This window comes from Amblyomma maculatum, chromosome 8, assembly GCF_055883805.1.
Source record: "Amblyomma maculatum isolate TAMU_Amacu chromosome 8, ASM5588380v1, whole genome shotgun sequence".
Lineage (NCBI taxonomy): Eukaryota > Metazoa > Arthropoda > Arachnida > Ixodida > Ixodidae > Amblyomma > Amblyomma maculatum.
In genome coordinates, this window is record NC_139351.1 from 88,316,066 (window position 1) to 88,342,100 (window position 26,035).

The following is a 26,035-nucleotide window of genomic DNA, read 5'->3' on the forward strand; positions in this document are numbered from 1 at the left end:
CAAATAGAGCTCATTCACGATGTGATATTTAAAGACCCCGATAAAAGTGAATTGCGTATTCAGAAGCGAAGCTTAGCCTTTTTCACAATTCTTTCGTGCTCCTTACGATAATTAAAGTACAACAATTTTAACTCCATTCACTCCGGAAGAAAATATTCTCGAATGTGTCACAATTCACCAGCGCTAGCTAAGTGTGTATGGGCCGCCAGTAGAGCCGCCGCCGCCGCTCTCGAATCCGACCATGAGAGAGCCTGTTGCGCCCGTGCCCGGCTCCCATTGTCACAAGCCCGGGGGAGGCTTCCCTGTCTTCTTCTGTTGCTGGGAGTGCAAGGCAGCCATTTCCCCTCCACCCTTCATAGCTCTCTTCCCTCTCCACGAAAAACCAGTTGGCCAAGATGGATGCCGCGTTGGCGGCAGCGGGACGCGAGCGACCATCTGCATTCTCTTCTTTCTCCTCCCCTCTTCCTTCTCCCACTATCCGCACGCTTACAGTGTCAGTGTCGTTTCCGCCGGCAGTCCACAGCCACCCCCCCCCCCCCTCCCTCCCTTTTTTGTTTCTTTCTCCGCTTCCTCCTCGTCCACTCAAGTTAGCAAGATGCCGCGTTGTTCGTCTCGCGGATCACGCCAGTGCTGCCCGTGCAGTCTTTCTCCTTCGGTGACTTTATGCTGATCTGCGACGTTTCTGTTCGTACTCATTTAACACGAGAACGAGCACAAGTGCTATATCATCTGAGAAGACACAGTGCGAAAGTCCTCACCGCGGGACATTGGAAACTTCGACAGAACGATGTTGAAGATTTTGGGAAGGCGAAGAAAATCCGCGCGGCGCCCACCACATTGCACATATATTTTGATATTACAGGTAAGCGTCTCTTTGCTACGATGTGTTTTGAATTGTATTCTGAAGCGTGAAATGAATCGTAACGCTGCACTTAACCGCAGACGAAGAAATGGAGGGACGGAGCAGGGAGCTTAGCAGGCTGAACCGGAAACGCCATGACGAGCGTGATGCGCGGAAGAAGGTACGTAATGTGATGTTTGTCTTTCTTTTCTACTTTTAGTAGCTACGATGACGGATGAAGTTTCTAAACCCTCACTCTTACCCTAAGCAACCACCTTGATCTTGAGCACTGCCTCTAGCCTCCTAGCATGAAAAGCACAAAGGCGCCAGACTACAGTTCGCGAGCAGCAGCCAAGTACGGGCGTTATTAGTCTTGTCTGGAGAACTCGAGCTGTGCTATGTGTCAAAATATTGTCGCCAACCTTTCAGATCTTCAATGATAACGCCTTGTAGAGCACGGATCGATTCTGTATTTTTGTTCATGCTTATCGCGAAACGCGCTTCTTTGGCTGAGCTACATGTACGCGAAAACTCACGCGAACGCGACGACGACACACATCGCGCGAAGCCTTCGCGCGAACAGAAATGCATGTGTCGATTGGCTCGTCACTCCGACCTGCCGAAATAGAAAATTTTGCTCCTTCCTAGCAATCGCATGCACAATCAGCTAACAGCATGAACGCGAAGCATACGTTACTGCCGTTCTATTCGCACGCGCTCTCTCTCTCTCTCTCTCATATTTTTTTTTTTTTTTTTGCAGTGTTGCATCGTGATTGTGCATTTCCGCGTAAATTTCTCGCTTTGTACGAATAATGGTGAATGGGCAAGGATTCTACGAATGTATAATCGCAACAAAAAATAAATAAATAAAAGGTCAAGTTAGTATACTCTTATAGCGCAAGTGTAAATCAATTTTATGGCATGCTATCGCAAAACACTTCAATTCTTGCAATTGTGACCTGCATATGCAAATAGTTTGCGGTGTACTATACCAGTATACACAGAGCGTCGTCGCCGTTTCGCGTTTCCGTTGATTCACGATTAAAGTATATTCTAAATAACTTGCACTTGGTTGCTTCAAACTTTATCTAGTCAAGTACTTTTGTCTCTTCAACAACTATAACAAAATGTGTGCTTCTTTTGAATGATGCATAGTCTTATTTATTTAAAGAATCAGCCACATCAATTACATTTACCTTCGTGTTTTTACAGGTCCACCTTGGCCATGGAAATTGTATGAACCAATTCAGTCTCCGATCGGATTCCGACTTCTGCAAGCTGATGTCCGTTTACCTCGGGGGGACTGAAGTACAAGGAGCGTGACAGGAAGCCTTCGTAGCAGAGCCATCTCAAGAGTGTTCCCTCCACCTTACCCTTTTGGAGTGGCATCAGTTGTCAGGTAAACGAAAACATCTTTCCATGAACTGCAGAAGAGATTTCATTTGGTTTTCTGGTGGCTGTATACAATATAATTGTAATTGTATTGTTTTTGGTATTTCAGAAACTGAAGCTGGTGATGGTTTAACTGTGGCTATCAACAAGCTGCAAACCATGCTGCTTAAGGAGCATGGCTGCTGTTTGAAATACAGTGCAGGGGAAGGCTGATGAGATCACACAAAACGGTTTTAATCATTCTCAATGGATGACTGGCTCAATGTGCGTGTTGGTTGTTAGGCAGCAACAATTATGCTAGCAGTTTTGAGTCACTTTCATAGCTAAACTTGGCTAGCACGAAAAAATAAGCCATATTTGCTGCAAAATTTAACAACACTAAACAACATGTGTTGCTCGTTTGGAAATGTATACAGCAGTTGCTTGACCATGGTCAGAGCAGTAGTTGTATTTCAGCATGCTAACCCTAGCAATGTTCTATTTTATGCTAACCAGTATTTCAGTAGTAAAGCAATGCTTCCAGCTGAGCAATAATTTTCTGGAAAATATGTAAAGTTTTCATCCAAATTGTGATTTTGTCGTTTTTGCAAAATCAAATGAATGATTGAATAGAAAATAATTAATGATTTTATTTGTGCAGACACCTGGCTATTGCTGAAGGAGGTGAGCTGCAGCGAAGAAGATGTGGTCAAGCGCTAAAAGATGATGCCGCAGTACCTGGCACAGAAATGTCTGCGCCTTTTTCTCTAGGGTAAGATTTATAGTGTATTCCTTCCGGTGGGTGACAGAGTAATGTATGCACAGGATTTCTTTTTTTTTTTTTTTTGCAGCGGAGTTATGATTGCTTTCAAGGTGTAGCTAATCAGCGGGTGTCACATGTTGCTCAGTTCTCTAACATAAAAGCTTATAGGCTTATAGTAGGCAATAAAAGCTATTGCAATTTCAGGAGATTTTTCTAGCAGAGAAAGATTTGCATGGGCCACAGTTATAAGGGCATTACATACTGGCTGTCCTGAGGATATCTGTGTGCAGTAATGGTTAGGCTAAACACGTATAATCTTTCAGTCATTTTAAATGAGCCTTGTTAAACTCTTTAAACATTTATTTATTGCTCGATATGAAGGCTTACTACTTTGGCATTCTACCACTTACGTTAGAGTTGTGGGCTTTATGTAGGAGAGACGGGCTATGATTTGATAAAATGGTAATAAAAAATGGCCTTGTGTTGTCCATTTCCGGTCCACATAATGAGCACAATGAGGTTTAAAATATTCTTGTGCCTGTCACTACAACATTCTCCATTGCCAATGTCTATGGAAAACCACAAAATAATTCTTTCATTTTTCAGTTACCTTCAAAATAACCAGCATCAATTTTTCTTCATCGAAACCACTTTTTTTTTGTTTAAAAATGCATTTTAAATAGGTGTTTAATTGAAATCTGCATCTTTTTGTCATTCAGGTGTTCCCGTCCAAGCGCCTTTTGGAAATACAGCTTTATGGATTCCAAATAAAGGCGGCTTCTCACAGGTGTTGTTTCGCATGTCTTCGGCATGCTTGCACACTTTTTTTGTGCAGAGCTGCTAGGTCTATGCCTGCAAAATAGCCCAATTAATGACTATGATCCCATGAGACTAATTTTTCCCACTTGGCTGTGGTTGCATTTTGCACGTGTGAATATTCTCACAATAGGAGAGAAGAATGTCACAACAGTATGTGAAATGAACATGCGCCCTCGGACTACAGAACATCAGAGTACGGAATGTCAGATTGCGGGACATCAGAATGCATGCCGTCACAGTATAGAACAACCGACTACAAAACGTCAAAATACAGAACTACAGACAATGAACGTCACAATATAGAACTACAAACAATGAACGTCACAATATAGAACTACAGACAGTGAACGTCACAATACAGAACTACAGACAATGAACGTCACAATACAAAACTACAAACAACGAACGTCAGACAACAGGTCAAAAATACGACAAGACTACAGACCATCAGAAATTTTCTGTTGTTTTTTTCGACTGGGAAAATTTAGAAAAAGGGGAGTTCAAAGGTGTCAGTGTTCAGAATGAAAAGGATGCTTGACGATACTCAATAAGAGAGTTTAGATTGTGTAATTGATCAATTATTGAAGAAAATGAAAGGTTAAAAAAGTGGGCTTAGCCTCATGCTAAACCGAAAGAATAGCAATACTATCTAAGTTCTGTACCGGCACACAGTCTCACCGCACGCCAACAAATAGTCACAAAACTCACCACGCAAACATTGCATAAATTTTTCTTTTCTCATAGAATATTGACAGCCCACAGATAGCGGGCCATCGGCTGCGAGGTGTTCGCTTCGCATCAAATCAGTGCCACTATATATAGCCTCGGAGAACTTAGGAAGACGACGGCTGACGGCGGGGGGTCCCAGGTCTCACTGGCGACCGTCCCAGTGGTTCCTGGGCACTGGCAAAACGAAAGGTAAAACACATAACAGTATCACTTAGGCATAGTTAGCATAATAGCACAGGAGTTCTAAAACTTAACGTTGTTAATATAAAAAGTCGTGTCTGATTGTTCTGTTTGTGTGTACTGTTGCTGGAACATAGCCACAAAATAGGTTCAGTAACAGAGTAGCGATGTTGCACAACTGATATTCTATTGAGAAAATTGACTGGAAAATTGTGTATACTTTGTTTTACATATATTTTATATCTGTGTATAACCAATGAGACATCGGCAGACGCTAACTCTACAGTCTTCTTTTGATTTTGATTTTCAAAATCGCACCCCACTGCCTTTTTATTGCAACCTTGATTACTCCTCGTAAGCGCAAGAGAAAATTTAAAAACAAATTTTCGCTACGCAGCCGAAGCTTACACCATCTCTCCAATATGTTCCTAACAGTATTTTACAATCTGCAACAGCTGCCTCGTAATATTAATAATAATTGGCTCACAGGAAAGGAAAGGCGCAGTATCTGTCACACTTGTACTGTGGGCACTTTAACCGCTCCGTAGAGGAGGGGGGGGGGGGGAGTGGAAGGAGAGAAAGAGGAGTCGCAGTGGAAGGCTGCGGAGTAATTTGCGAAACGGAGAGGCGTCCGGGTGCTGTGTGATCTCAGTGCACGTTAAAGTCCCGTCCCTTAGGCCTGCGTGCCGGCGCGGGGATCGGGGGCCCTCCTTATCTGGTGGAAGAATAACGTTGTTATCATTATCATCCTCATCAAGATCCCCAGATGGTCGAAATTATTTCGCAGCCCTCCACTGCGACTCCTCTTTCGCTCCTTCCACTTTCACTCCCACCTGCCTCCCCTCCTCTACGGCACTCAGGCGTCCACAGAACTTAAAAGAATTATGGGGGACACAAGCATAATTCTTTTAAGTTCTGTGGACGCCTGAGTGCCGTAGAGGAGGGGAGGAAGGTGGGAGTGAAAGTGGAAGGAGCGAAAGAGGAGTCGCAGTGGAGGGCTGCGAAATAATTTCGACCATCTGGGGATCTTGATGAGGATGATAATGATAACAACGTTGGGGACACAAGCAGCCCCGCCGGGGTGGTGCAGTGGTAAGACGCCCGACTACTGTGCCGGAGTTCCCGGGATCGAATCCCGGCCTCGGCGGCTGCGTTTCGATGGAGGCGAAACGAAGTGGCGTCCGTGTGCTGTGCGATGTCAGCGCACGTTAAAGATCCCCAGGTGGTCGAAATTATTCCGTAGCCCTCCACTATGGCCCCCCTTTCTCTCTATCCACTTTCACTCCCACCTTCATCCCTTCCCTTACGGCGCGGTTCAGGTGTCCACAGAGCAAGTGTGACAGATACTGCGCCTTTCCCTTCCTATGAACCAACCAACCAACCAACACAAGCACCGCCTTTAAGGGTATAACGCGATAGCGTAGGCGACCACACGCCATATACAACCCCTTCTTTAACCAAGCCACACGAATGTGACTGCGTGCCCTACTGGGCATCCAAGAGCACTCGAAAATTCATTCTTATTGCACCTTCCGACCTCAACTGACCAACCCCAGTTAACAGCTCCTCCCAAATAATTTTTATATCATGTGGTCCTTTTAAGTAGCACAAACCATCGAAGAATCTGTGTCCGGCCATTCTAGCTGCCACCTTCCAGTGACATGCCCGTGACGTTTCGCTCCCAACGCCAGCACCGACCTCTACCGCAGCGCCCCCTAACATCCATTTTTAAAGCTATCGTGTTAATGTGTTACACGCTGTAGCGTCAAGGTGTTCGCAGTGGCATGAGCGGAAACCCCGGCTCCGCCACCTGGTGTACCTCGGCGCTTGGCGATGGCGTAATACCAGCCAACGTCACGACACCTTACGGACTATACGCGTGGAACCAGAAGGGACAGGCTTTGTAAAACAGTGCCGGTTATAGTTATCCACTTGCTCAAATGGCAGCTGTGCTAAAGTCGTGTTGACGGGCAGTTCTGGATATAAACAGATGAATCTGAACAGCGAGAATTCCATTGAATGAGAGTCCATGGGCAAACGTTTTACAACTGCTCCTGAACACCTCGTTTTGTAGATAACGCAGCACACGTTTAGCATTACCACTGATCGGTTTCAGTATGCGCAGTTTAATGAAACAGCAGTGTGGTTTAACTTTTTTAAACTAAGAAGACAAATCGAAAGCTCCGTTATACTCGGCGACGCATTGCCAAACCTAACCAAGCATAGTCAAATGTAATGCAGTTTTCGCTCGGTCTCGGTTAATGAGCTCACCAGAAAGTACAGTGCCGGCATTATGAACGATAAATCATGAGCATGGAGCTGGCTGGCGATAGCTGGCAGCTAGCATGGTCGCGCTCTAATTGGCCGTAGGGTTGCCTGACGTTATGTTTCGCAGGAGTTGCCAACACAGGCCACTCCTTTATTATTAGAGGTTGATATCATAATCAGCTTGCCATGACACTTGCATCCTGAGTAAGGAGCATTATCCGTAGACCCTACGTAGGGACGTGCACAGGCTTGGTTAAAGCGGGATTTTATATTCTGCGTGACAGCCTACACTATCACGTCATACCTACAAGGCAGAGCCTAAGTGTGCGCCATAAATTTTGAATGTTTCATTAAAGAGCTTTCTCTTCAGCTCTGTAACCTACCGGGAACATTTACAGTTGCCGTGCGACTACGCCATCTATCTTCGTGCCCCTGAATGCTTCTTCGCGTAGCAAAATTTTCGAGATTACCAGAATAGCAGGTCCTGGGCGCTTTGCAAGTTAAAAAGAGAAGCCCCTTTTTGTGTGTCGTGCAGCGCTTTCAGCGCCCCTTGTTTCATTGAACTTTTACTGGGTTCATGGTCTGCCACAAGTCCAATCCCGGTTAACGACAGCAAACATCCTTTGATACGCAGCCATGTTATGTTTAGAATTTAATCACAGATCCTTTTGCTTGGCTGTTCAAAATGCATGGAACGGTACCGTTCATTGGTGAATCAAAGGGGCGACTTACTGCGGTTTGTCTCGGCGACCTCTGCGCTAAAAAATATCTCGTCGTTGTATGCGCCATCCATTGGGGCGTTAGGCATGGCAGGTAAGGCTGGCACGGTGAACTCTTGCTGAATCACCTGGTATCCTTGCTGGATATCCTGCTGTTGCTGCTGCTGACAGCGTGCCGACCGATTCTTGAGCGCGTTCATCATGTTCAGCTGCTGGTCGATAAGGCTCGACTGCTGGTTGATGATGGCGGACTGCTGGTTGATGATGTTCGCCTGCTGGTTTATGATATCCATCTGCTGTGGCGGCATGGGGACCGTCGGCGGCGCAGACGCCATGGGTGCAGGAGACCCGACTTGGTTGATGACGGTGCGGAAATTGTGCGCGCTCCCTTGCATTGGAGGAACCATGCTGCGGACCAGGCCTTGGTTGCTGGTTGACCGAAGCTGTCCGCCCGAACCCAAGTTCTGGAGACGGGTGGAGCTCGACTGGCGCATCTCCTGCTGCGGAGGTGATGCGTAAAAAAGGCACTGAGTTTGCTGACTATGAGATATTGACACATTTGCTTATGCGACAAATATTCTAATCAACGCTCATAGCAGATCCTGTCGGAATTTCAGCATCGTTTTTTCGGCGGCTAAATGTTGTGGGGGCTCTGCGGAGCTCGGGCTCTCCTCTCAGAGTCGAAATCACGCCGCTAGCTCAGGCCACACTTGGCCGCTAAGATTGACACACCGAGGCAGCGGGCCAAGCTGTTTACTGAGAGCTCCCATTGGTCCTCAGTCGTAGCAGCATCCACACCGTTCGCACGCTCCTACGTGGCGGCGTTGTCTTACTGCTGCAAAGGCTACCCGCGGAGGTTGGTAGCCTAGCCGCCCGCCGCTAGTTCCTCCAACACCCTCTCAATACTCACCTCCGCAATCTACGCATAGCTGCGAGGGAAAGAGGCCAGTTAGGAGAAAGAAGAGATCAACGTCGGCGCCGTTATCAACTCAGAATAAAGGGGGAGAGGGGGGTGTTCGCTGCATCGTACGGTCGAGGAGAATGTCGAATCCCCACATCCTATCTCCCTCTATCGTGATCTATACCTGGGCGCCGTTTTCCCTTTTGGACCGCCTCGGTTGGTCACTAGCGGATTGGTAGGTTTTTTAAGACGCCGCGGCCAAGGCGAGGATGGGCGCCACGTCTGTCTGGCTCCGCGTGCAGACAGCCCAGATGTTCGCCGCTGCTGCATCACCTGATTATCAGACAGTGATGTCCGCTGGCACACCATCCGGACATGGGCCGCTGATATGGCCGAAGTGCGCTGCTCTCCACGGCTGCGCCGGCGCTCTGCCGTTCGTATATCAGGGCAGCAAGCTCTGTCCCTCCATGAACAAGGCATCTTGCAGAGCTCATGTGCACATGAACCACGCTAGTCTGTGTATCTACATGGACCGGGTTCTTTAATACGAGACCTCCCGCATCCTCCGGCTTGGCGGTCGGCAGTGATGTCATTTGGCGAGTCACCGACTTCGGATATTCTGCCTCCGGCGGGGAAGGCCTCGCATAAGAACTATACCTAAGCGAGAACTCGCGTGACTGACGTTTATCCGTCGACAGCTGGATCTCCAAGCTGTATATAGGCAGCCGACATCGCCAGCGCTGATGTGTGCGTAATGTCAAGCTCGGAGCACTCCCCCTTCTTTCAGTGATCTCGATGGCTGAGGGTGCTGTAGCGATGCCCACGAAGTAACTCTGCGCGTGATTTCACATGCGCAGTATTTAACGATGATTTAGCGATTTTACTCGTTCTGTGTGACACAATGAGCCGCTGTTGGCCTGCTTTCACGTGCGCGGCATTTTGCGTTGTCGCAGCGAGTTCGCTGTCTTCGTGTGTTGCAGCGATGCCCGTGAGACCTCCCTATGTTTCGCTAGCCTCCGCGCCGTTCAGCGCGTGCAGTTAGCGCTTACAAAGCAACTTTCTTTGGAAAGTAATGTTAGCTTGGGTGCGCCGATTCGGCCCACACTCGGTACTTTGAATATGCAGCCGCGAACGGATCTCGGCAACCTCTAACGGCTCCACCCATCTGGGCGCACGACTCGCTACGCTCTCGCAGTCACGTCGCAGTGTGAGTGCGCTTGAGAACCATGTCTCCCACCTGAGAGTCAATGTCTCTAGATCAGCAGTCATAACTACAGCCATCTGACTTACACTGTTCTTATCGTGGCTGCGGAATTCGCCTTCCCGATGTCATTTGCCATAATCTCGCGCAATCGTTTTGCCTAGTCGCGGAAATCTGTCGGGACCTTGCGTTCATGCGCACAAAGAAGTAACTGGTGTGCTAGTGCAAATTCCGGTAGTTAAGCGATCTAGAATGTGCACATCGGAGTGCCTTTATACCCCGATCTCGAAGCTCGCTCTCTTGCGCAGAATAATGGCTGTGCAGCACTTATTTGAGGCGTTGTTGCCTGGCACGTATTGTAGCAAAGCCTTATCATAGAATAGCCGGAAATCTCCAACTTTATCAATACCAGCTACACTAGAAGTTACGCCAACCACACAAGTGGCTTTCCGGCGTAATTTGACCAGACTTGTCAGAGGGTCTGTTACGCCAACCACACAAGTGGCTCTCCGGCGTAATTTGACCAGACTTGTCAGAGGGTCTGTTACGCCAACCACACAAGTGGCTCTCCTGCGTAATTTGACCAGACTTGTCAGAGGGTCTGACAGTTCTGACTCTTCAGCAAGACATGGAACCCTCTCAAAACAATGAGATTTCCTGACAAGCTTTAAACCGCTGAAAACAACTTCGATAGGGCATCCCCCCTCCTACGAAATGCACTTGCTCTTAATTGGAGCAACGGCAACAGAGCGCTCCCAGCTGCGAGCTCCTTCCGCAGATTGGATGTACAACCGGTGCTCGAGATATCGCATCCGCGAACCGATATCCCCTCCCTTTTCTAACGGCAACTGCCTGCTCGTGAAATGACCTCCCGAATGCGAGTACCCTCACCGCATATCCATGCGACGCCTGTCCAGTCACCTTGGTTCTGACTCTTCTTAACCGCTGAACTATGAACCAACCTAGTCTCGGTGCGCTTCGGCAGGGTTCTTACCCGCATTCTTGGTATCAGAAAATAGGGAAAAGCTGTCAACTCTGGCTTTACATTTGAAGTGGGAAGGTTGAATAAGAATCAACCTTCTAGTGCGATTAGATGCAAAGTCAGGAGCCTATAGGCTATGTATATGCAGGATTATGCTCGCCTACGTCGTCGCGTCGTACCCTTAAAGGCGGCGCTTAAGTATCCCACTGATTTTTCAGCAAATTGGAGAGGAAGAAATAATTTGACATCTTAAAAACAAATAGCATGTTCCTTGTTATGATGCATTGTTGTGTACACTTGTTTCCCATTCCCAGCTGAGGCAACACAGCGAAATAATTGTCATTTATTGCGAAAGGCACTAGCTACTTCATGACGACTAACCTGCGTCATCCAACTGGCAGGCGCTGCCAACCCTCTTCGTCATTAAGATGAAAAGGCGAGACCAGAATCCAGCCTTGCGAGACATTTTCATTTCTATTAAGACACGCTGCCCCTCAGCCACTTACGCACGCTTGTGCGGTGGGTTTAAAGCATCTTTTATATTTGTTTCGCTGCCTTGATACCTACTCATCTACTTGCAATTCTAGAGCTCCATTTCTGTAATGGGACCCAAAATATCAAAAACTGTGCTACAATTCGACGGAACCATACTCAATTTCGATGTGATCATCATGGACCATTTCAACATGTAAATCGACTTCAAATCCCTGACGTTTAAACATTGTCCTCCGAAAGGTCATATGAAAATACTTAAGTATAGGAGCGTAATTAACCTTACTCGAACAACACCCTGGCCGAAAGAAGAAGGGTTGCAGAACTGGCCCATTGCTTGGCTGCCGCGAACCAGGCCCCCACTGGAAACTCGGCTGGCAGGTCCTCCCATTGACTCCATGGTCGGGTTGCTCGATCGGCTGCGCGTTACTTCATAAATGACACGCTCCGTCGAGGTCACAACGTCATCCGGTAGGGGCTGCATCAGTGCCTGGTTCATCCCCTTGAGTTTTTGTGCGATGCCCGTGCTCCTTCCAGCGTCCAGATGGGTTGTGGCTTTCAGCTCTCTGGACGCGGCCAGCTGGGGAGACGCTTGCACGACCATTTGGTCGCGAGAGAAGTCGACCTGCGGTTGTTGCGGAGGCGGCGGTTGCCACACAGAAACCGTGAGGTCGCCGTAATTCGCGTACTGATCTCTGCAGCTCCCTGCCATATCAGAGCCGTATCCCGTGATGACAGCAGTCGTCCTCGTAACGGGAGGCTCATACGCCTGCAGCTGCGGCTGTTGTGAAGCCAAGTTGTAGTAGTTCTGATTCCAGTACTGGTTTTGGTTCCAGGCGCCATAGCTGGTTCCAGGAGCCCACACACTCGATGCCTGGTTGACCTGGTCTGCTGAATGCCGGCGACCAAACATCTGGATCTCGATGTAGTTTCGGCTGCCGTCTTCGCCGCTGTCTTCGTCGTAGTAGTGTTCTGCGTACACAGGACCACGAGCCGTCATGGTCCGAATAACGGTCCTCGAAGGAGACTCAGTGCCTCCCTTGGGCGTCTTCATCGAGGACTTTTTGCTACCCTTCTGCAAGATGCTCTCTTTCTCACTCGTCGCAGAGGCACTGGACTTCTCGGATGATTCAGTTTTAGATGTAGCGGTTTTCTCCACCGACGTGGCACTCTTGATCGAAGATTTATCGCTGGACTTCTCGGTCTTCTCGGAAGCATCGTGTTTCTTCACTTTCTCCTTGGAACCCAAATCAGTCGCGCTCGCGCCCTTCTTGGCATGCTCTGACTTTTTCTCGCCATCCTTACCCGCCTTCTGCTCACCACCTTTATCTGGTTTGGCTTCGCCTTCCGGCTTCTTTTCCTTTGGCGGTTCCTCCATGAAACGCTTAATCAACTCCTGCTTGTCCACTTTATCCTTGTCTTTGACTTCCTTATCCTTGTCATTGCCTTCTTTACCCTTACCGGCAGCGCTGCCTTCGGGGCTACTAGGCTTGCTTCCTTTGCCTGCGCTCCCGCTTTTGCTGCCATTTTTCTCCTTGCCACCTTTGCCCTTGCCTGCTTTGTCCTTACCTCCTTTATCTTTACCGCCGCCTTTGTCTTTGCCACCACCCTTGTCTGCCTTTTTGTCGTCCTTCTTGTTTCCCTTCGCCTTCTTGTCGTCGTCCTCCTCTTCCTCCGGCATCTTGGCTGCTGCGCCTTCACCCTCTAAGACACACTGCGCAGAAAAATCAAAACAAGGTTTAGGGTTGGGCTAACACGTAGGTCTATAATCAAGCTTAGCGGCACGAGGACTGAAGTCCGAAGACGACTACATGACGAGGACTAACATGGACGTCTAGACAAGCGCAAATTGCTACTCGTTACTTCCAAGAAACTATAATATATATGCAAAGGCAGACCGACAAGCGCACGAAGTGACGCTGGCTGTGACTATCGTCATACTGTAGATCATGCAAAGAAAAATAGCTTACCTTTGGGGATCAAGGTTCAGTGACGTGAAGTCCGCTGGAAGCCGCCAGTGTATCGGACGCAGGCGCCCCTCAGGCGATGAGGCGTCTCAAGTTGGCGCGGCGCACAATTTTTTCTCTTCGCTTTTCGAGGCACTGTGCTTGATTTCTTCTTCCCGAAACAAGGCGCGCGGCACACACGCGCAAATCCAAATGGCCTCACTTCAGCGTTATCTCAGTTTAGAGAAGTAAATCTGTGAATATATACTATATGTTGCTACGTCAACAACTATACCTACTTCGAGCCAACGGCTAAAGCTTTCGCACACAGCGTTGACGTAGTATCGCTTGACAGAAAAACGTTTCACCTGTCTAAATAAAAGAAGCCATTAGGCCAGGGGCAGTACGACACAAACTATAGCATTGGCATTTCAAAGTCGTTTGAAATGCTTGGTATTTTTATGTACCAAGGCAGCTGCGCCTTTGAAGAACATCGAAGAGCAGGTCATTAAAATAATCAAAGATATTCAATTATAAATCACGTCATATATGTACATGAGGGGGAGCCAACTGGTGCAGCGCAATTCGCCAGTTGTAACTGAGTCTCGGCTAAGTGTGTGGGTGGGGTGTGTGCGTGCGGATATGCACGTGTGGATCGCTTTCTACATTTATCTACCCATACATTTTCAAAATTCCTTAATTCATGAACCCGACCTATATCGCTTGTGTGGTAAAATAGCATCGATAAATAAAATAGTTTGGGATTGTTGGCCGCGTCTACCTCTAAGAGAACTCATGTCTGTACAAGCATGGATCATAAAGAAAGAGATCATGATCTCTTCCTCTTTCCACTTTCACTCCCACCTTCTTCCCTTCCCTTACGGCTCAGTTCAGGTGTCCACAGTGTGCCGGAGTACCCGGGTTCGAACCCGACCTCGGCGGCTGCGTTTCGATGGAGGCGAAACGAAGAGGCGTCCGTGTGCTGTGCGATGTCAGCGCACGTTAAAGATCCCCAGGTGGTCGAAATTACTCCGTAGCCCTCCAATACGGCTCCTCTTTCTCTCTTTCCACTTTCACTCCCACCTTCCTCCCTTCCCTTACGGCGCGGTTGCGGTGTCCACAGAAAACAAGTTAGACAGTTACCGCGTCTTTCCCTTCCTATAAAGAAATCAGTTAAATCAGGTGTCCACAGAAACAGGTGTGACAGATACTACGCCGTACCCGTAATGTGAACCATTTATTATTATTATTATTATCTCTTCCTCCCCACGACGCAACGACGCGGACATCCTATCCCGAGCCGGGGCATGGTCCTGTGCCGCCCGAGATCTTCATTACCTCAGAGGCACGTGCTGACCACCTTCCTTCCCCACGTTTTTTTTTTTTTTTTTTTTTTTTTTTTCAGAAATCAGTTGCACTTGACTTTGTTCTGTGTACGCTTTTCCGCTCTTTTCCGGCTGGGATACCGACCCGGTGTCCACCCGCTACATTTGTCGCCTCTACAGGCGGTAAATACCTGTAAAAGGGATTAGTCACGTATGGGCGAGCAGGATCCGGAACCTTTATGCGTTTTGAAGGTGGTTAATCCGCAGCTGGATGGTATACGGTCCTTAGTCCAGGGTTCCGGTATCCTGTGCCACTTCTCGGGCCCTGACTGTGGTTGAAAAAGCCACTCTAACAACTTAACCTCAGTTTAAGTGGCCCGATATTATCATTTGGCGCCACGATTTTTGGCCACGGTCTCAGGTCTGTTTTACCGCCATACAATTTTTTTTACTGCAATCAAATCATTTGTTCTTGCTATTTTTTTTTTTTTCTAATATTGCTTGTTCTACAGATTCCAGTTCAACCTCCCATGTGTGTTATGCCTTTCCTTCTTTTACTTCATTTACTTCAGCTATTCGTTTCTTTTCCTCTACCCCTCCGTTCTTTTTTGGTATGTAAATATACATCTGAAACTCTCTCTGGTGCCCAATTCTTGGCCGATCGCCCTTTGTGCATGTCATTCGGTAAACAACAATCACAACATTAACGCGCTTAAAGAACCTAGAAGGGTTCAACGGGAGTGAAAGAGATTTGAACCCGGGAATTTCTCGTGGAAAGCAAGTACAAAACGTAGTAGTCAATCGCCCCGCGTAGCACGTCATAGTTTCAAAAAACCTCTATGCGCAAAAGCTTTCACGCGCCCTATTTGAAATAACCAATTAAACACTTTAGTATGTACACTTATCTTCCTAGCAGAATGGAACCTGTTCAGGGCCCCGTCCGCGCCGCTTGCCCCAATTATCAGCCATCGCAAGTTCACATAGTTGTAGCCCAGTATATTGTGCTGAAAAGTGGCTTTTAAGGTACCCTGCCTCTTACGGCAGTTAGGCTACAAGCAGTGCTTGCGCGGCCTAGACGCTCACTGCAGTTAAGTGGGCTCCAGGAAGTTCCGTGAAAAATCTTTCTTTAAAGGTTAGCTGCTTTTAAGCTTTTGCACACTGCTCGCACGCTCCATACACTGTATGCACGGCAACGTAGGTTACGGAGGTATTCACCTTTCTATAGGTAGCCATGGGTTCTGGTTTGGTTGGTTTGGTTTTTGGGGTTTAACGTCCCAAAGCGACTCAGACTATGAGAGACGCCATAGTGGAAGACTCCTGAAACTTCGACCGCCTGGTGTTCTTTAACGTGCACCGACATCGCACAGCACACGAACGCCTCTCCGTATTACCTCCATCGAAACACAGCCGCTGGCGGTCGGGTTCGAACCCTGGTACACCGGTGCAGTTGTCTGGCATCTTAACTACTGCGCCACCGCAGTGGGGCTGGTAAGTATAGAAGTTTGTTTTTACACATCCCGTGCAATGTTCTCTTTGATGCTGCCCATTATGACTAGTTCCCCCCGTGATTATGTGCCATTCTTCGAGGGCAGAACAGCAAAATCAGATAGCCAGTACACAATCTCCAAGAGGTGTTTACGTTGCGACACCATTTGACATTGAATGCTAGGCTGGAATGTGTAATTTTTTCAAGCGCTAAGACAGCTGTCTGCAGCAGACAGAGTAGGGCAGAGAGTGGATAGTCTACTCAATGAAGTCCCACTGCATGGTCATTACTAGCTCATTATTCCTGCTCATTTCGAGTGATACATCATGTTAGGACACAATTCGTCAGTGTACCTAACCTAGCATTCTAATTAAATGTCAACTGAAGTGAAAGCCACATCACATGCCTGACGTCAGTGTGGCCAAAATGAACTAGTCTTGCAGCGTAACCGCTTCGCCACCAATAGTGCGTTTATCACCTCTATGTGTCTACATTGCTGATCCCGCCTATATACGTAAGCGACCTTTAATTTATTTCTCGGATTGATGGCTCAAAAAATGCCTTGGTCGCGCGGCAGTCGACGGGCCCCCTCAATCTTGCGGCACCAGGATGAGGACCAGCGTGGAGCTGTATCCGGGCATTCCCTTGAGTAGGAGATGCTGCATCTGGGGTGCCAAACCGGCGCTAGTTATTGGCTGCGACATTACAATGGGCGCCGGAGTGCCGGTGAGCGCCGGAGGCCCGGATATGCCCTGCACACCCGGGGCGCCACCCTGCAACGTCTCCATGGTCTGCAGTAGCGGCTTGGAGGGGCGGTTAGAGGCCATCAGGCTGCTGAAGGCGCTCTCTGCAATAACGGAACGACATGCCACGCGTCCAAACACCGCAGAGACATAACAAAGAAGGGAAATATAACACCACACAGTAAAAATCAGTTAGGGTGTCATCGCTTTGGATGCGAAGACAGTATCGGCGATAGAGGAATGTATTTCAGGAATGTTAGTAGCCTTTGGCGAGAGCGCCATGATCCAAGAGCTTTGACTGGTCTTTCCATCCAGCCTGGCATAGCCACTCATCTCACAAGGTTAAACTGGGGAAATTAATTAGAGAAACACAGATTGGTTTCGGGCTTTCCCACATATGACGGCTAGAATGAGAGAGAGGTGGATTTATAGGTGATAACAGACTGAAAAAGAACTCGGGAAAACTTTCGTTGAGCATCAAGTTCTGTCAGTTACGGCAAGCGTTCGTGAAGCTCGACTATGGTTCAATCCTACGTCGAAGCTGGTACTGTCTTATAATAATCAAACCCACCAACCATCCAATATATAATGTCTGTAGTATGAGCATGCGTTTCACCATGCCATCAGCAAAAAAGCGCTCGATGGGCAAAGCATTCTCAGCTTCAAGCTCATCTAATCTTCATCAGTGCTGGCACTACGTCCCTGTATCAGCAAACAAACACAGGGAAAATGATGCACTTCGTTATCACACATATAACAAGGTAGCCAACAGCCACCTACACAAAGGAAAGCATAAGGTTTTATTCAATGTGGAGTGCTAATAAACGCGCAGATAATTCACTAGATAGCAGAATAAATAAATTTTTCCTGTGCTATATCTGGAAAGCCGTACATGTGCCCTCACTGACATTAGCCAATGCAGTCGTATGCTCCTCCAGTGCCGACCCCAGAATGGCTGGGACACGGGCCGGGCGCTATTGGGAGACTGGATACGGGATGCCACGGCACCGTCGCAAAAGAACCGGGATGTCTGGGATGGTCCAGTTTTGAAGGACGCAAAGAACACAGCAAACTGTCATATAGCAAGCCACATTGTGCAGCCGCAGTGGCTCAGGGGTTAAAATACCCAGCTACTGAGCCGGAGTATACCCGAGTTCGAACCCAACCGTCGGCTGCTGCATTTCGATATAGAATCTGTTAATTCTCGTCGGACACCTGTTTCGCGCCGTGAGAGAAGGGACAATACTTCAACTGCAGGCCTCCATTTTGCCTACCAATTTCCTAACACTTAATTCGAAAAACAACAGTGGTTTAGCTCCGGTTCAAGGGTATGTTGCGACAGCGTTAGTGGGTGCCGATTGTCGACTCCTTTTGCTATTCTTAACCAGTAATATTTTGTCATAACTACTCACTAGCATACAATAGTAAGCAAGCAGTTTGAAATACCATCCGACATATACATAAATGCAGGCTACCGCCCTGCGAGCTGCCTGCGTGGCTTGGGGCTATAACGTACACCGCAATTAAGCCACGCGGATTAAGGGTCACGGAAGGTAGACTCCGATCTCACCCTTACACCTCAATGTGAAGCCTGAATTGGCAGCACCTGGCAACTCGGCCATGTGATGTGGTCTCGTGACGTCACGCAACTCGACGACAAATCACACGGCCAAGTCCCCTGCCAACTACCACATTCCGGAACCCTGTCCGTAATTTTAGAGCGCAGCTCTTTGGCGTCCGTTCCTGGGTTTCGCGTCGGCGTCGGCCTCGTAACCAGCTCCGCCCTCCTTTCATCCCCCCAGCGCTAGCAGCGACCGACTGATACCGCTGGATGCCGCTGACGCCGCTAGAGAGTCAAGATAACATGACTGCATAGAACACCGTCGCCGCCATGCAGAAAGAGGAGGGGAGGGTCCCCCCCCCCCCCCCCCTGTTCCTGTGTGGCGGATAGGGTGTTCTTCAGTTGCCGACGCGCCGGTTATTTCACGTAGGCCCCGGCACGTCGACGAATACGTGACCACCTTCCCACGGCTAGACCTGGTTCTTGGCGCTGCGGAAGCGAGGGTATCATATTGTTTGCGTCGGCATCAGCGGCGTTGTCCCTGAAACCAACTCCGAAGCTGGGGTTGACTCACTATCGGCGTCAGCAGCATTAGTCAGTCGCTGCTATCTCTTCCCTCCTCCCTTTATCGCGTTGTCCGCTTGCTGCGCGCGCTTCTGCCCCCATCGTTTGCCGCTGGGTGTACACGCCGCCCCCCTCTTCCTGCGAGTCTCCGGTTGTCAAAGCGCCGGCTCGAACTTAATTCCTTTCTTCGCTCCTCCTCCAATGCAACCCCTGTGCGGTGGCAATCAGAGAGCCAGATCGGTGGCGGCGGATTTGTATATGTGCACCGCCCGAGCCGACACCGATGTTAGTAGTGGGGGACTTTAATGTTGACATAAAGACAAACAGGAATTTCTTCACACTTATGCGGGAGAACATCCCGTTCCTCTCGCTCGTAACGCGTCCCACGGCTGTGACAACCTCGCGAGGCACTTGTATAGATCTCGTCTTTGAGAATCAAGCATTGGTGTACCAAGTCGAACATATATCAGTCCATTTCTCCGACCACAAAGCTTCCTTCATGACTGTCAAGAACTGTTAGTGGAGTCTTTGTTAAAGGAATACGTGTGAAAAATAAAAAAAAAAAAATCTGTGATAGCGCATACATGTGTTGCTCGATTTCTTTGCCTCAATCTATAGAAAAGGTGAAACAGCTTATTTGCTGCGCTCAAATTTCGCATTAGGAAGTAACGTAATCGTCGGTAATTTTTTCGCTCACGACGCTGACAACACCGACGAAGGATTTTTTTGAGAACAAGGCCTTTAACGCCGTCGCGTCAAAAATGAATTGTGGGTAGATTTGCTTTAGAGTCAAAGGTCTACTCTACATATACGACATGATTTCGACTCGAACCCACCACGGTGACTCAGTGGGTAAGGCGTTTGATTACGTACTCATCGGAATACCAGGATTCGAACCCGAACGCCGGCGGCTGTCCGACCGCGGCGGCTGCGTTTCGATAGAGGCGAAACGAAGAGGCGTCCGTGTGCTGTGCGATGTCAGCACACGTTAAAGATCCACAGGTGGTCGAAATTACTCCGTAGACCTCCACTACACCAGTGTATCAAAACTGCAATATCTCCATGGTGTTTTTCTACTGTGCGTAGCTGATGTCGGTTAAAAATGGCCCTATTCTATGCCGCCTCTCTCTCTTCTTTCAAAGCCACGTACCTCCCGTTCTTCCCTTACTGCTTGACCCAGGCGTCCACGGAGATGTGGCAGATACTGCGCCTTTCCTTTTCTATAAACTAATTTAGGTACATCTTCTAGATACAGCACCTTTCCCTTCCTGTGAACTAATTATTATTATTATTATTATTATTATTATTATTTGTTGTTGTTGTTGTTGTTGTTGTTGCTGTTGTTGTTGTTGTTGTTGTTATTGTTGTTATTGTTGTTGTTATTGTTATTATTATTATTATTATTATTATTATTATTATTATTATTATTATTATTATTATTATTATTATTATTATTATTATTATTATTATTATTATTATTATTATTATTATTACCTTTCCCTCCACTACGTCACCTTTTTTTCTCTTTTGTCGGCCCACGGCCCACACTCATCCCTTCCCCTACAATATGACCTAGTCGTCACCGAAAAGTGTGACAGATACCGCGCCTTTCTTTTTCTACCAACCAATTTGCATTTGCTCCTCTTCTATAATATGCGTGAAAGAGAATTCGCTGACAGCAGCTGGTCCACTCACGTGATTTCTGCTGCTGAAGTTGCGCCGGTGAAGACATGATGCTGGCTCCGAGCATCCCCAGCTGCGGGTTGGACGACACTGTTCCAGTGATCTGGTTCATCATGCCCGATCCCATGGGCATCATCTGACCTGAGCTCTGTTGACCAAGCATCCGTCCCTGCTGACTCTGCAGTGCGCTCAGCAAATTCGACTGCTGCTGTTGGGCCAGTAGGTTGGCCATCTGTTGCTGCTGCGGTTGCATGCCCATGCCTCCCATACTGCCCATACTGCCCATGCCGCTCATGCCGCCCATGTTACTCATGCCACCCATACCACCCATGCCGCCCATGCCCATGTTGAGGCCGATGGATAGGTTCCCAGGAGGCATTGTGCCAATTGAGGCTTGTCCTACGATGCTCGGCGAGCGCTGCTGCATGCCGCCCAGCGCTTGCATTCCGGGCATTCCCTGGAGTCCCTGGAGGCCAGCACCCATGGAACCCTGCATGCCTTGCATTCCAGGGATAATGCCGGCCATGGACTGCTGCTGTCCAAGGCCTGCCTGTTGCTGCATCATGAGCTGCTGCAACTGGCTCAGGTTGGGCTGCTGCATGCCGCCGCCCATCCCTTGGGTCATTTGCATCCGTTGCAAGTTCGCCTGGAGCGTGGGCAGAGCACATGCCGACGGGAATATGGGCCGGGCTCCGCCGCGGTTCAGCTTCTCACGGCTCAGGTTAAGGATGACCGTTGTGGAAGGGGTGCGGCCGAAAGAGGGCACTCTTCCAGGAGCCGCTGAGGTAGTGCTCGGAGCGCTCTGTTGGCCCATAGGACTCTGCATGGTGACTGATGGGGCGTGCACTTCACCGGCTTACCGATGTGCACGGGGCGTTGTGTTGTCTGGCGATGCGGGCCGCCCGGAAAGCGCTCCAACGGTCTCGGACTCCTCGGAAGGCTCCTTGACTACCGCTGCGCTGCCGGGCCGGTCACTCGCTTTCTGGGTACCTCAGGGACAAATACTGGTCGAAGGACCGTAAGAGGGGGGCCCGCCGTCCGACCAGAGGCGAATTTTGATCGAATCTGAGGGCGCTGGGAGCACGCGCGGCACACCTCGGGCGGGTGAACTTTGTCGTTTTCGACAGTGAGCGCGTGCACTTCCTGGGTTCCGCTATGCTTGGAAGATTTAACCCAACAGCGTTAGAACCACCCGTTGGAAAAATTGTCATGCGGAGTTGACTGCTTGGTGCCTAACGGTCTCGAAAAAATTTCCCATGGCTAAGCTCAGCTAGGCCAGGATATACGTAGGGAATGCATGTGTGCCTGGCGCTGGACTGCCTACTCCTCTGTAATTGGATTGGAAAGCATTTGTCAGCAATGAGCGATTTGTGGGCGCTAGAGCAACGGTCTTAAGGCCATCCTCTGTAATGCGATCTAATCCCATCCAATCCAGTAATCCAGTGTAATCCAATCCAATAAAGTGTAATCTAATCCAATCCAATCCAAAAAATAATGAAATACAATCCAACCAATTCTGTCCAACTCAATGTAAACCTGTCCAATCGAGTCCCATCCAAACCAGTCCAATCTAATCGAGTCCAATCCAATCCTGTCCAATGCTGAGTTAGCTGAGTACACGCTCGCCCGAAATGCGCCGCTGACTAGTCTATCACCACCACTAATGTCATCGTTACGCTAGGGAAGGAGAATTAAGATGCGCCACTCACTATGTCTAGCTATGTTGCATTAAAGATGAGGCATCTTCTGGCTGCTTCTTGATTGCCAAATGACGCGGCGAGCGCGCGGCGTCCTCCAGCTGCGGCGGTTGCTAGGCAACGGCTCTGTGCCTACCGTCACGCGAAACTCCTCGTTCGTCGCCAATGTAGCTTTCGCTACAAAATTACGGGCATAATTCAGAAAAGTAGTTATTAGCAAGTTAGGGCCGGGCATTGGTTGGCCGACTGGTTAAGTGATGTCCGAAACCACAAGAAATGATGGATTTGTCAGGCGCTGCCAAGTCGGTGATGGCGGCGGCGAAACTTCATTATCAGCGGGTACAGAGAAGCGACCCGAATGGCCGCCCCCTGCTTAAAAGACGACCGCTATCGCTTGGGCAGCGGCGGCGTTTTCAACAAACTGGAGGAGTGTGATCTGTGTCCCCTGGACGGGGTTGAGCAGTACAGCCTCTCAGCGACCAGAGTCGCGTATGAAATGGCTCGCGAGTGGGGACTGTGGGCAATTCCAGATAATACGATTCAGATCGGCTTTGGTATGTCGGCTTCCTCGTTTCACCTGGAAGACGCGGTAGTAATCCAATGCACTCAGACCAGTGCACCCTGAGTCAAACATACTCCTTGAATTCATGCAACGCAGGCACGTTTTTAAGGCCTGATTGAAGGGTGATTTTAAATCTTTATCATGTCGTCTTTCCTATAATGTGGCACTGCATGTGTTAGATAAAAGAGGTATAAACTAAGGGATTAGTGACTATGTAAGTAGCACGTAGAACAACCAGGAGCCGCAAAGGGGCCGCGATCTGGGGTCGTTAATGCTGCCGATTCATACCCTCAAAGAGGGAGCTTAAGTGGCACAAAGGTCTGCCGAATTCCAAAGAATCTGTATGAACCGAGAGGAACTCTTGCAGATATCGCGTCTTCCGCAATCAAAGGACAATGAAAGATCTGACTACAAGACCATGGCTCCCTTCTTTTCGTATACGATAACACAATCATGGCGTCCGGCGGCTATCCAGTATTGTTATTGAGCCCTTACTTAATGTCACATGCCCACGAGAAGGATTGCGCACATATAATCCAGCAGAAATGGGTATTACACTTTTTTATATCACATTAAAATAGACACTAATACATATAAATATTCAATACCATAGAAACAAGGTCCTGTTTATCAGAAAAAAAAAGAAAGATTAATTTCAAATCAATTAGAATCTGCAAGTGAGAAACAGCGGAATCAGCACACCTAGCAGGAAATCCAACCAGCGGCGTTAACAAATTTGTGCACTGCGGAGAGAACTCTCCCGCTGCTGAAGCCCAGCTAAGTTGCGCCAAAACGAAAGTACGTAAATTTGAAAGATTTAGAAACATTTTTGCAAGGAATTTCGAGGAAGGGTTTTCAGGAGATGACGATCGTCGAAATGTATCTTTTTCTTCTTTCACTTTATTGTTCGCCTCTGCCGGCAAGGCTTAAAGCCATGAAGGAAATTGGCCAGGTGTTAGTGAGGAATGCTAGAAAGGAGAGTTTAAGTATGGCAAGGTTGAGGAGGAGTATGTGCGTCTTATGAACGAGTGGCAAATGAAAAAAAAATATTTAAAAGATAATTTAATAGTTATGAATTATAAAACGACTTTGTCCGCGCACACGCCAGCAGCGTACATGAATGCATGCGGAGGAGTCTTATGTTACACATTTCGGCACATGATCAACAGTGCCGTGTATTAATGGAACTAATGCACTACTTCAGTCCTATCCCACACAGACCAAAACTAAACTTTGCCAGCACTGACGAACAAACTGCATGCAATTTCTTCCACGAGTATTTCGCCAAATGCAACGTAAACCCACAAGTCGAGATTAAATCTGTTATATGCCAATAACTGGTTTATATTTTTCTCGTCCACTCACCACGCGTCGTGCGCCGCATGCAAGCAGGCCTTAGTGTAAGCTAAGCAGCCGCGATAAAAACTCAAGACCACGTCGCATTATTGAGCGGAGAATTTTGAGTTGTTTATTTGCCGGGAATTACTTGGGCGTTCCTGGGGGGATTTCTTCACGGGTTCGGCACCAGGATGAGAACAACGGTAGCGGTGTAGCCAGGCATTCCTCTGAGCAGAAGCTGCTGCATCTGGGGCGTCAGTCCAGTGCCCGTCAGCGGTTGGGACATGACGATGGGCGACTTGTTTCCAGGAACAGCGGGGGGTCCAGGCATGCCACCCATACCCATACCGCCCATTCCCATTCCTCCCATGCCCATTCCGCCCATGCCTCCCATGCCCATTCCACCCATTCCTCCCATGCCCATTCCACCCATGCCGCCCATTCCTCCCATGCCCATCATGCCGCCGCCTCCAGGCGCGGGCGACATGGGCCGGGAGCCTCCGCGGTTGATCCGTTCGCCACTCATGTTGACCACGACCGTCGTCGAGGGGGTCTTGAAAGCCATGGGTGGAGAGCCAGGCGGCAGTGTCGTGCTCTGCGGGCCCATTTGCTGGGACACGTCGCGGGTCTGCATAGGTGGCAGTCCGCCTCCGCCGCCACCCCACATGCCCATTCCCATACCCATGGGCATCTGCATGGGCCTGGGCGGGGGCCGGTCGTAGTACATGTCCATGGGCGAGCGGCCGCGCCCGTAGCCGTACGGGTCGTCGTAGCCGAAGCCACCAGGCGGCGGGCCGCCAGCAGCACTGCCTCGGCTCCGCGGCGGGTAGCAGGTGATGTCCACGTAGAAGTCGTCGTCGTAACCGTCGTCGTACATGGAGTGGGCCTCGCTGTAGTAGCCACCCATCTTCGTGACCGCGCCAGCTCCGGCAGCACCTGGGGCACCAGCGGCTGGAGCTCCTCCAGCAGCAGGTGCAGCTCCCGCGGCCGGTGCAGCTCCAGCAGCAGGTGCAGCACCCGCGGCCGGTGCCGCAGCAGCAGGTGCCGCGGCAGGTGCTGGAGCGGCTGCTGCCGGCGAAGCCTTGGGCGAAGACGCCGCCTCGGATCCGCCTCCGGATCCTCCCTCCTCGGTGGCAGAGGCATCTCCCTCGGAATCTTTCTTGGGGGACTTGCCCTTGCCTTTGCCTTTGGGAGACTTGCCTCCTTTGCCCTTCTTGTCCTTAGAACCTCCTTTCTTGCCTTTCTTGTCTTTGGAACCACCCTTCTTGCCTTTTCCTTTACCTTTGGAACCTCCCTTTCCTCCTTTTCCTCCCTTGCCTTTCTTGGCGTCATCATCCTCCTCCTCAGGCATGGTGACGGGTTGTGAAGGGTGGCTGCGGTGACAAGGTCCGCCTCCTCAGCGGCGGCTGCACCAAGTGCGGTATACGGTTATGAAGGCAAACGGGCCGCACGAGAAATTGCGGTTGGGCAGGCGCTTGGATGCAAACAAAAAATAAAACCTTTGGCATCATATGAAAATAAACTATTCGATTTGGGAGCGCAGATAACCTACATATAAGTCCCGCAGCGATGAGGGGAAAAGCGTTAGCGGCGAATGCTGAGGCGATCCGGTGCGGGCTGCACGAAGAGGGTAGCAGCCAACTGGACCGAAAGAAATTTAAAAACCGGACAGGTGGGGAGGGGGGGGGGGGGCTAAGAACGAGGAGGCGTTCGAAAGCGCTAGGCCTAACCTACACCGAGGGAGGGAGGGAAGGACCGGACCAGAGCTGAAACCTAAAATTCGAGCAAGGCTAAAAACAACCAAAGGTAAAATGGACTAGCGGTAACAAAGCGGAAGGCGCAGGCGCCCAGGCAGGCTTACCCG

The 26,035-nt window shown here is 49.2% G+C and overlaps 3 protein-coding genes and 1 long non-coding RNA gene across 4 annotated transcripts; 1 reads left to right on the top strand and 3 right to left on the bottom strand.

Moving 5' to 3' along the window:
• The first annotated feature begins 625 nt into the window (after nucleotides 1-625).
• Nucleotides 626-2,931, top strand: LOC146181713 (uncharacterized). The gene is made up of 4 exons (XR_014700016.1): nucleotides 626-862; nucleotides 943-1,022; nucleotides 2,054-2,240; nucleotides 2,874-2,931. It is a non-coding gene; the product is annotated as an uncharacterized LOC146181713 (long non-coding RNA).
• A 1,734-nt stretch (nucleotides 2,932-4,665) lies between these two features.
• LOC146181714 (uncharacterized) lies at nucleotides 4,666-12,947 on the bottom strand. The gene is made up of 3 exons (XM_084575836.1): nucleotides 11,553-12,947; nucleotides 7,704-8,190; nucleotides 4,666-4,697 (listed from the first exon to the last, which is right to left on the bottom strand). Exons 1-3 carry the CDS (start codon nucleotides 12,945-12,947, stop codon nucleotides 4,666-4,668), a joined length of 1,914 nt encoding a protein of 637 aa, XP_084431962.1.
• A 3,666-nt stretch (nucleotides 12,948-16,613) lies between these two features.
• On the bottom strand, nucleotides 16,614-21,400 carry LOC146181715 (uncharacterized). The gene is made up of 2 exons (XM_084575837.1): nucleotides 20,587-21,400; nucleotides 16,614-16,870 (listed from the first exon to the last, which is right to left on the bottom strand). The coding sequence occupies exons 1-2, from the start codon at nucleotides 21,398-21,400 to the stop codon at nucleotides 16,614-16,616; spliced, it is 1,071 nt and encodes a 356-aa protein (XP_084431963.1).
• Nucleotides 21,401-24,295: 2,895 nt separating this feature from the next.
• Nucleotides 24,296-25,522, bottom strand: LOC146181716 (uncharacterized). The gene has a single exon (XM_084575539.1). It carries the CDS (start codon nucleotides 25,520-25,522, stop codon nucleotides 24,344-24,346), a length of 1,179 nt encoding a protein of 392 aa, XP_084431665.1. The 3' UTR covers nucleotides 24,296-24,343.
• Between the last annotated feature and the right edge of the window lie 513 nt (nucleotides 25,523-26,035).

What these genes read in the sequence shown, in the direction of transcription:
- LOC146181714 (XM_084575836.1), bottom strand. Translation starts at nt 12,947, where the DNA reads ATGCCGGAGGAAGAGGAGGACGACGACAAGAAGGCGAAGGGAAACAAG. An exon ending in TCGGCCAGGGTGTTGTTCGA is followed by an intron (nt 8,191 to 11,552) that starts GTAAGGTTAATT and finishes TCACCTCCGCAG; the next exon opens with CAGGAGATGCGCCAGTCGAG. An exon ending in GGTCGCCGAGACAAACCGCA is followed by an intron (nt 4,698 to 7,703) that starts GTAAGTCGCCCC and finishes TCGTTTTGCCAG; the next exon opens with TGCCCAGGAACCACTGGGAC.
- LOC146181715 (XM_084575837.1), bottom strand. Translation starts at nt 21,400, where the DNA reads ATGCAGAGTCCTATGGGCCAACAGAGCGCTCCGAGCACTACCTCAGCG. An exon ending in ACTTCAGCAGCAGAAATCAC is followed by an intron (nt 16,871 to 20,586) that starts GTGAGTGGACCA and finishes CCGTTATTGCAG; the next exon opens with AGAGCGCCTTCAGCAGCCTG.
- LOC146181716 (XM_084575539.1), bottom strand. Translation starts at nt 25,522, where the DNA reads ATGCCTGAGGAGGAGGATGATGACGCCAAGAAAGGCAAGGGAGGAAAA.